The sequence below is a fragment of the Rhipicephalus sanguineus genome, chromosome 1, assembly GCF_013339695.2.
Source record: "Rhipicephalus sanguineus isolate Rsan-2018 chromosome 1, BIME_Rsan_1.4, whole genome shotgun sequence".
In the NCBI taxonomy this organism is placed as follows: Eukaryota; Metazoa; Arthropoda; class Arachnida; order Ixodida; family Ixodidae; genus Rhipicephalus; species Rhipicephalus sanguineus.
In genome coordinates this window covers 189,709,698-189,720,387 of record NC_051176.1, presented here as the reverse complement: position 1 = coordinate 189,720,387, position 10,690 = coordinate 189,709,698, and the positions used below count along the sequence as shown (strand labels likewise).

Here is a 10,690-nt window from a genome sequence, read left to right as displayed (position 1 = left end):
CGCACAGAGGACGCCATTTTTTTAATTCCAGTTACCAGAATAAAGTACTTTCTCGACCAAAATGCATGCTTTGAGCGCTTATTTCTTAATTTTTTTTTACTGCGTCATCTGTTGAAGCCACACAGAACACAGCAAAATGAATCAGGGTGGCTTAACTGCGGCGCCTCCAAATGCTTGTTTCAGGGTGGACGAGCCCAATTCGTCTTCGGTGGGAGCGGTACAAACCATGTGGACGAGCTCAGCTCGCCTTCGGTAGGGAAATGGTTAACGAGAACATACACTTAGAATTTTATTGAGATCAGTGAACATAGAAAAACCACAGTATTTGCTCTCAATGACACACCTACAGTGCAACTTTTGAGCGGTGACTTTGCATTTAGATGCTCATTTCTCTCCGAATTACGTAACCCCCCCCCCCTTTTTTTTTTCTTTTTACAGCTTTCTACATGGGCCGTATTCCGATTATCACTTCCAGCGACAATGCTGCTTCGTACGACGTATAATCTTGCGTGTGCAATGACTGAAGCAAGTATACTTGCCTGCCTTTAGTGGCGTGCACAATGCTATAGGAATATCTCCAACTCGGAATACACCCCAGTGCACGAACTACTTGTCGTGGTACAAAAACGATGGCACTTTTTGTAATCACCACATCAAGATACACAGTGTGTGCAAATTTGAGATATATCAACAAATAATAGAGTCTGCACATTTATCTGCACATAGTTGCACATTTATTTCCAAGTAACAATAAAAAAATAAACACTAAAATAACAACTTATGGTCAATTTAAAAAGTGGGTGAATTCACTTGAAGTCTGCACGTTGGAATACACAAAAGAAGTAAAAATTAAAGCAACCTTTCCGGACCACTGCATTCTCTATCGCTTTTTGGCAGATAACTGGCAACACATAAAAAATAACCTGTTTTTATGACACTGCAATTAAGAAATAAAGTCTTTTTAATGAATAATTACAGCATATGTAAATCAGTTCCAAACTTCATTAAATGGCTGCAAGCTGCTTCATTGTAAGCAATAAAGATGGCACCTCCTTGTGCATAGATGTAGGTGCACAGACTAGTATTTGCATGATTTGAATGTGTATGCTGCAATAATGTCACCTGTGCGCATGCAGAGTACCTTTGAAGACAGGAGTGTGGTGACACTTAAGTGCAGAGGGCATATGGTGACGATGTCACAAATGCACGCAGGATGCACTCGGCTCAAATGACCTTCACCAGTTCTTAAGCTCATCAAGAACTTGAACTATGTAAGGATTGCCTCCAAGCTTTTCAGCTTCCCTCCGTGCTCTGCAAGAATAGACACAACCACAAGCATTACAAAGAACACTTGCAAGTGCACAAGCGACTACATAGAGGCCGTTAAAAATTAAGCTTTATGGTTTTCTTAAAATTCGGCACTGGGAGGTACTACTTGAAAACCACCTTTGCAGATAAGTTTTTTATCCACGGGGACACAAAGTGAGACAATAATTATCGCTTCCAGCCACCGAATTAACTATGATTGAATCATGATTTTTTTTTGTTACAGTGCAGCAAGCAGGCTTGCTGTACACATTGCTGGCTTGCTGTACAAAAAGTTCATTATTCAATCTTACTTAATTGGGTGTCTAACTATGATAATTATTGTCTCACTTTGTGTCCTCCTGGATAAAAAACTTATCTGCAAAGGTGGTTTTCAAGTACCTCCCAGTGCTGAATTTTAAGAAAACCATAAAGCTTAACTTTGAACACCCAGTATATGCTGCTTTTACAAACACCACTAAAGTTAAGAGAAGTGTGAGGAATAAGGGAATCTGAGGGGCTGAGGGGCTAAGTTTTTTTTTTAGTGAGTAGGGACAGGGTATGCAAGGACAAGGTTGTGCATGTAATAAGTAGGGACAAGGTTATGCAAAGAAAGGAAAGTCTTAAAAGGAAAAGAAATCCTGCTAGCAAGTTTTAGTCAAATAACGAGAGAAAGCCTCTGCTGCTCATCTCTACGCACATTTATTTTGCTTCAACTTCAGCTACTAATTAACCCTTCACACACACATACATATATATATATATATATACACACACACACACACATATAGCACGATTTAAAAAAAGAGGAACGGCGTTACGCGAAGCAAACCTACTGCATATTGTTCCTAGTACACTGGAGTAGCCACTGCTATTTTTTACGTTAATGATGTTTAATTAATTAGTGGTAATTATATTTGTAACTCAATAAGTACTCATTTAATTGTCAAAATGTCAATGAGGCGTATGTAGGCATGTTCAAATGGCATCTAACTGCACTACTTTCAACAACGTGCTAATTGCGCGCTCATTTTTTCCGCTTCATCAAGAAAGCCCGCGAAATATGAAAAGTGACACGTGACTAGACTGTTCCGCGCGTCAGGAACCAGCGCCCTCAAACAGGCTCCCTGTGAGGTAGACAGTATCAAGGAAAAAATGCAGAAAGAAAAAAAAAACGCATCGCCCTATCTGCCACTCCCCGGCCTAAGAAACGCACCGCTTGGTTTTACAGAGTCAGGCCGTAATCAGAACACCTGCCGCGTTATCAGTGAACAGTCGGCCATGAGATATGGATGACTGCGGCGTACTATCGAACGGAATGAATCCCATCGAAACTGCACGCATACCATTGGCGCCCGACCTGTACCCTTGCCAAAATAAGGAACGCTGTCTCTGGCAACGGACAACAGGCAAAGCGGTTGTTTGCAGTAAGCTTATTTCAGGGCGCTGGTTTCCTTTGCGGGTGGGAGCATAGCCACGCGTTATTTTTCATATTTCGCGGGCTTTCTTTATCAGCAGGAAAAAAATGAGCACGTAATTAGTACGTTGTTAAAAATCGCGCAGTTAGATGCCATTTGAACATGCCTACATACGCCTCATTGACATTTTGACAATTAGGTGTATACTTGTCGAGTTACAAATATAATTGCCACTAATTAATTAAATCTCATTAACGAAAAAAATAGCGGTGGCTACTCCAGTGTACTAGGAACAATATGCAGCAGGTTCGCTTCGCGTAACGCCGTTACTCTTCTTTTAAATCGTGCTACGTGATAGCTGGGACACCCTGTATACAGTGAAACCTCGGTGATACGAATGTCACGGGACCATCAAAAATATTCGTATCATCCGAAATTCGTATTGCCAGAAAGCATGGAAATTAGCATGCGACAAAAGAAACCTGGCGTACATTTTAATTTATTGTTTTTCAGGGTCGCGGCAACGTCAGGAAGAACCCTGAATGATTGTCAGTTAAGTTTTTAGATGTCGGCAATCATACCAGCACTCGTAAATATACGGTCCGTATGCCCATATTTAATTAATGAACCAGGTGCGTTTTGACCCGCGACAGCAGTTGCCCCTTCCAAATTTTAGTAGGCTTTTTTGCATGACACCGGAGTACTACAGCGAAAGTAACAAAAGAAGCGCTTTGCGCTATGGATCAAGGCCACAAAATTAACGAACCACGGTCCTGTGTTCTTATTTTGTTATCGGGTAGCTGTTGGGGATGTTTTTGGGGAGATTTACGACCGTGCCCGCACAAGTGCGACCTCAACGGTCACGCATGTTGACGTTGTGAGGCGTGACTCCTTCGCCAAGACCGTCCTCGCCTTCTCTTGGTCCTCGTCGACCTTTAGAAAAGTGTTTTCCTTACACCGTAAGTCTGACGATTTGGCGGTGTGGCGCGCATTCCCACGCTTGCGCGTCTTCGCCCACGCTTGCACATGCTTGGCACGTATTCCGCGACAGCGCAGACAGCACCTCTTCATGCCTGGGCGATAGCGTACGTTCGTATCAAACGTCGCAGTGTGAAAATCGCTTCGCAGCAACGATACTCCATTACACTGCAGGCAATGGGCCTTGGCCGGGACCAACGAAAAATTCGTATCACCCCGAAATTCGTATGAGCTGTGATCGTATCACCGAGGTTTCACTGTGTGTGTGTGTTGTGTGTGTGTGTGTGTGTGTGTGTGTGTGTGTGTGTGTGTGTGTGTGTGTGTATCTAACATGTGGTAAAGCAGGCCGGGTCTGCAGATACCCACAAGGTGGTAGAAGGGTTAAGAAAGGGAAATCGATAACCACCTGTTTGTAGCATGAAGCCACACACACACACACACACACACACACACACACACACACACACACACACACACACACACACACACACACACACACACACACACACACACACACATTCAAGGGCAGGGTGTCGCCGGATCAGGGAATAATATAAGAAGCGGGGTGTTGAAGCACAAGTGAAAAGTGTCTTTATTAACGTCTCGGCTGTGGGCCCGGCCTTCGGCATAATAGATTCTAAAGAAAGCTGGGCCCGCGGCCAGAACGTCAATAAAGACACTGTTCACTTGTGCATCAGCACCCTGCTTCTTTTATTTTTCTTTCTTCCTCTCTCTATCTCTCCCTACAGACAAACACACACACACACACACACACACACACACACACACACACACACACACACACACACACACGCACACACACAGTATTCCATTTTAGCATTGCACCATATTTCATTGTCTTATTTTTCATGTCATCCAGGGATGCAACAGGCGAAATAGGATTTGGAGCAACTTTTGGAGCAGCAAAACGTTGCTTTTGGAGCACAAAAATCCAAATTCGGAGCAGGTTACAAAAAAAAAAAAAGAAACTTCAAATTTTTAGCCTGAAATCCCAAATTTGGAGCAGTATAACAAAGAAGGCTTATTTTTAGAAAAGAAAACAAAAATATGTAAAAACCATTGAACATCAGCTAATTCGTACACAGTGTACGTGAACACTGCTATTTCAATAAAAGCAGTGTGTTGAGCCACCCCACAGTGCAAACAATGACTAAGTCTACATTAGCATTTGCAGGACCTATCAAATAATTTGACAGGCACTGGAAATGCTAATGTGGACCTGCGAACCTGGCAACCTGGAAACTTGGGAGATTCGTAAAGCAGGAGCAAGTGGGGGCAGCGATAAAAGAAAACTGCCATACGCTTTTGTCTATTGTTTCTCAAGGCCGCAGAAACGGCATACACGGCAGCTCCAACTGATTGCCAATAATTTTTTAGACGTCAGTGATCATACCAGTACTCGTAATTACACGGCGCGTGCACGAATGAATAATTAAGGAACAAAATGTGCTGTGTCCCTGACAGCTAGCACTAATAGCCCCTTCTAAATCTCAGTATGCTTTTCCGCATGACACCAGTGTACTGCGGCAAAGCGGCTTAAAAAGCGTTCTGCACGCAATAAAACAAGCATCAGGAAATTTGAGAACTACTGCCCTTTTCTATTGCGATAGCAACTATATGGACACTCTCGACGAGTTTTTGCCGTCATCTCCCGTATAAAGTCCAAATTGATAACATATCCCTGTGCATAGTATATTCTACCGAGGGTAAAAGCGCGCGAATGTGATCGACGAACGCGGCTGAAGCAGATATCAAACGAGCCAGCCAATCTCCATCGCTCGGAGGGCGTATGCGATAACACCACTCCGCTCGGGAAGCCTGCTATCAAAGCATAGAGGAAATGCCCCCGTCCGTCTTGAACGAGCATGAAAAGACGCGAGAGGGGTGCGGGGGGCTGTCGCTTGAGTAGCAACTTTGAACTTTGATTCTAAGGCCGCGATCGCTGGCGCGCGCGCTATCTCGGCAGCCATCAGCGGGCTACGTGCTGCGCTCTCAATGCGAAGACAATGTGCAGAAAGAGCATCTTTCCCTGGAGCAGCCGTATTCTCTTACAAAAACGTTTTGTAGAGTTACGCGAGATCGAATACAAAAGAGTTTACTGTCAGCCTCACTTCGTATAACATTACAATTTGTTGCTACGCATTCATTGCTTCGTCCTTGCGGTGAAACTGACTTTTCTTTTTCTTTCGCGAGGGGTTAGGGTCTACATGTCTGTATTGGATGACGATGCCCACACTGCAGATGACCAACGCGGCCTCCATTTCTGGCTCCAATTTGCGCAACTGAGAAAATTTTAAGCTGGTCGGGCATTTTGGCGCAGCGTGGCGCAATTTGAACCAATTTCACGGTTTTGGCTCAGTTTGGCGCAAAAATAAGGAATTGTATCAAATTGGCGCAATTGGCGCAGCTGTTGCATCTCTGTGTCCATAGGCGGAGAGTACGGGGGGGCTGGTGGGCTTAGGCCCCCCCGGACTGCCTCATGGGGGGGCAGAGCCCCCCCTGGCGCCGGCCCAGGGCATTTTTTAAGAGCTTGGCTTAGGTCCCCGGGTCATCCTGTCTGGAAGCTATTTCACAGGAGGCTGTTTATGCCCGCTTCTTTTTCATTTCAGCCATTTAAAGTTCGGCACATGGGCCAGTGACAAGTCAAATATTCAATGGAAAAATGCCCCTGAAACGGATTTTTACGTGCAGAATATGTTGTGCTGATGAACAACTGAAGCGACGACTTAAGCTATGACAAATTTAAAAATGCACCGGCGATTACGATACTGTCTCATTCGCTGAGCGCAGCCTCGTGTTCGGGCAACGCCAGCTGTGTTTGAAGTTTTGACTATCCGCAGTTGTAACAATGTAACATTCGTTATATATTGCCACAGAAACTGCCAGCGCTCGAGTGCTACGCATACTATTGACCCTTTCGCGGTTTACAAACACAGCTGCTGGATGGCTTCCGGTTTTGTGCGCCGGCGTAGCCAAGTAGCATTGGCGGGGAACAAAAGCCTTAGCGAGTAGCCCGCACATTTTCAACACTTTTCTCCCTGTGTCTGGCCAAATATAATAAATAAATATTCTTCTAAGCTACACACCCAACATTATAGGAGTTAGTCCTTAACTCTAAGGGCCTTACTTTTACCTGAAAGCGCAAAAATAGTCTTTCCTTACTCTGGCCCATCTTAAAAGACACGCTTTCTGCTTCGGCCTTAGAGAGTGATAATTAAAGTGACCGGTAGTTTCTTGGGGTGCAACACGTGCTGCTGTTATCTCAATCTTGAAACCGACCGAAAAGGCGAATATCCTCTGTGCATTGAAGCTGTCGCGAACCAAGTGAAACGCCCACAGCCCCCGTTACGACAAGCGAAGCCAGCCGCAGTGCACGTGCCAGCCCTGCATGCGCACGAGCGACAGAGGAAGAAAGCGAGGTTAGAGGCCAGTATCCCTCGACAGACTCCGCGTTCGCTCTCTTCCGTCCTCGTTCGAGCTATCGGTTACGCCGCCGACGCCAACGGCGATGCCGCTCAACGCAGGAACGGACGCCTAAGAGCTGCGCTCTAATTGACTTGAACCCCGTAGTGAATGGTTTTCAGAACACAAAAATGATACTGAGAATACAAAGCAATCCCGACACAGTCAGTCAGTGAACGCTTTCGCGCAAACTTACTCGCCAATAAAAAAAAAAATAAAAAAAACGGGTAATTTCTTGGTTGCCTACATATTAGTACCCTTCGACATGCCCGCTTATAAAAGTGCCGAGAAAAGATTGTAGGCAGTTTTGATTTATCAGTAAAGGGTTTTACTAAAGGTTCGGCCCCAAATGAGCAACTCCATTACTCGTCCAGATTCATAACCGCAGCTTCGCACAAGGTGCAGTGGTAGCAAATGGTATTTGCTACCATCTCGGAACTACTTTCGGCCATCTTGAATTGAACTCACTGGCATATAATTAAAGCTTCCCGTGATAGCGTTAGCCTCCTCTCTCCTGTGTGGCGCATGTTTTAACAAAGTGAAGCCTAAGCCCACGCATTGCGTGAATCAATTTTACGCGACGCAGTCAACGAGTCAACGAAAAAGGTCGCCTACGCTACCTTTTCCGCTTCGAGCCAAGAGTTACGAGGTGGATCGATGTCTTTGTGTAAACTGAAAAATAAATCTAGGGTCTTCCACTTACATATATATTCATTATGATATCGCGGGCACCTAAGATACTAAAGTTACATTAAATTCTTTAATTTGGAAGTTGGACTCCTCTCTCTCTCTCTCTCTCTCTCTATATATATATATATATATATATATATATATATATATATATATATATATATATATATATATATATATATATATATATATATATGCATATATATAGGGAGAGTGAGAGAGAAATGTGGAAAAGCAAGTCGGGCCCCCGCCCCCTCCGGTAAAATGAAAACTCTCCGCCTATGTCTGTGTCATCAACTACTGCTCTGTCAATTTATAACAATTCCTCAATTTTATTCCCATTTTCTAATTTTCCTTATTTCCGATACTGGTATTTTGGCACCCTCATATGTATAGCAGCATTATGTATTATATGTGCATGTTTCAATAAACTGAAACTCGAAGTGATCATCAGCATGTTTTCATTTTCACAAGAAAAATCACGAAAGTTGACAACATCAGCTGCTTTTTTATAACTTTGCAAAACGGCAATTCAAAACTTACTCTGCATCCAGCTTCTGTAAGATTTCCCTGGTGTAGGCAAACGAACCCAACTTCTCAAGGACATCCACAGCATACTTCTTGATTTCCAAGTCTTTGGTTCGCTTCTTTACTATGTCTTTTAGAAAGGTTTGGGTCAAAGAAAAATTCCCCAAATTTTTAAGTGCCACAAACATGCCTTGTTTACCCTAGCAACCTCTATCTCATTTTTGGAGATAAGAGTTTGCAGCTATATACAGTTGGTCTGTACTGAAAGTGCTTAAAGGGGGGAAGAAGACACATGCACAAGTGAAAAACAAGACACATGCATGTTATGAAGGTAAGTAGTGAAAGTGAAATCAACCACTACCAGAGAAAAGATAAAAACAATGCACTAATAACAATTTCATGCTTCAGAAATTTTGAATTCACAGTTGTTACACTGTGTTCGGCAGGTTATAGGCTCATCTAAATGCTTCCTTTAAAACACATGTTCAGTCTTATTGTGCTGAACAATATCGATGCCGTGCACTCATCCCATAAGCTTTTCTCTTGATCAAACACTCCCAAGAATACACACAAAGATGATGTAAAAAGAAGTGGGCATGCTTCTCTGTGCCATGATTCGCACATTTTTGTTTGTAATACAGTTTAACTCAACCTAACGAAACCGGCTTTATGAAGTTCCCAATATAATGAAATTTCCATTCCCCAGTAGGTACCCATAGGGTTCTATGTCGTCATCAACCCGAATTAATGAAACTAACTTGGCTGCAAGCCCGATTTAATGCAGCTTTGCCTGAAATAACCGAGTCAAAAAGCGATGATGTCCTCCTAATTCTAACACAGATCGGTTTTTCTACGAGCGTGCACACTAATGCTATCGCGTGCAAACATCTAGGTGCCCTAGTCGGGGCCCTAGCTTTATTTTGACAAGGCTGCACGCCATGCCCACACGTGAACGGACTCTGCAGTGGGCAGCACTCTTACGCACCAGATGGTGCAAGGGGTGGCGATGGTTGCTGATGTCACTTTATGGCTCATGCAACAGATCGCACTTATTGTCTCCTCACAACTTTCTCGCTTGGCCTGCTCACACAATCACTGCATTTGTTCCCCGCATCTTTGCAAATCTGCAGCCTGTCATAGCTTCACGTGACCGTCTACATGGCCTGCATCGCACGGGCATGTAGCCCCCCATGTCCAGGTGACATGGGAGGCTCCATGTCAGAGGCACCCTAAGGCCACCCTCACAAATTTTTCAGACATGCAGGAGTGGACTGGCAGCAAAAACAATGCCGTGGTAGATTTTGGATGTCGCTATGTTACAATTTTAGATTTCGGAGGCCTGCGAAAATCCGTTTCTCAATTTTACGTACTTCCCAATTTAACGAAATAATTCAAGTGTGGTCATCACTTCACTAAATCGAGTTTCAACTGTAGTTATAAGTTCATCCAATGGCAGTCAGATTCATGATGCCATCTGGGCTCCAAGTTGCAAACTAGATGCAGCACAGAAAAAAAGCCAAGGCTCAAACTAAGACTCAGGCTGTCCAGAAGCCATAAGCTGCTAATTTATTGCGCATGCTACTTGCGAGAATTGGTGACATAAATTGTTGGTTCTGGCATTTTTAACCCTTTGAGGGTTTTCGCCGTACATGTACGGCATCACCTAACAGGCACCAAAGGGGTTTCGTCGTACATGTACAGCATAGCCTGTATGTTTAAAACACGCCTTTTTCGATCATTTCTCTTGCGTGGCATGTGCTGCCACACTTCAGGAATATGTGGAAATTTTTTATGCGCCGATGTCTCTCCGTTGTAATTTTTTTTGCTTCCCAAAGCGGCGCGCCAGCTATAGCTTGCCCATCCGAGTGCGTTCGCGGTGCGGCTGGTTTAAAACACGCGCCTTTTTCTATCATTTCTCTTGCTTGGCATGTGCTGCCATGCTTTGGGAATATGTGGAATTTTTTTCATGCGCTGATGTCACTCCGTTGTTTTTTTGCTTCGCAAAGCGGCGCGCCCGCGGTGTGGCTGGTTTAAAATGTGCGCCTTTTTCAATCATTTCTCTCGCTTAGAACGTGCTTCCACGCTTCGGGAATACGTGGAATCTTTTTCATGCGCCAATGTTTTTTCCACTGTATTTCTTTCTTTTTTTCTTCTTTTTTGCTTTCCGAAGCGGCATGGCGGCTTTCACTTGCACATCAGAACGCACGCACGCAGTGCGGCTGGTTTTGGTTTCGTCCTTCGGTGATTATTGCTTCTCGTGCCCGCAATGCTGATTGATGGCTGTCTTG

General features: G+C 44.1%; 1 protein-coding gene across 5 annotated transcripts in view; it reads right to left on the bottom strand.

Moving 5' to 3' along the window:
- Positions 1-720: 720 nt before the first annotated feature.
- The window catches only part of LOC119404089 (terpene synthase), a 33,442-nt gene continuing 23,472 nt past the window's right edge, over positions 721-10,690 (bottom strand). For all 5 annotated transcript variants that reach the window (XM_037670699.2, XM_037670696.2, XM_049418350.1 and 2 more), the window contains 2 exons: positions 8,418-8,532; positions 721-1,311 (listed from right to left, as the gene is read on the bottom strand). In XM_037670699.2, coding sequence (XP_037526627.1) covers positions 1,236-1,311; positions 8,418-8,532 — 191 coding nt within the window. In that variant the 3' untranslated portion in view covers positions 721-1,235. The remainder of the gene's footprint in view (positions 1,312-8,417; positions 8,533-10,690) is intronic.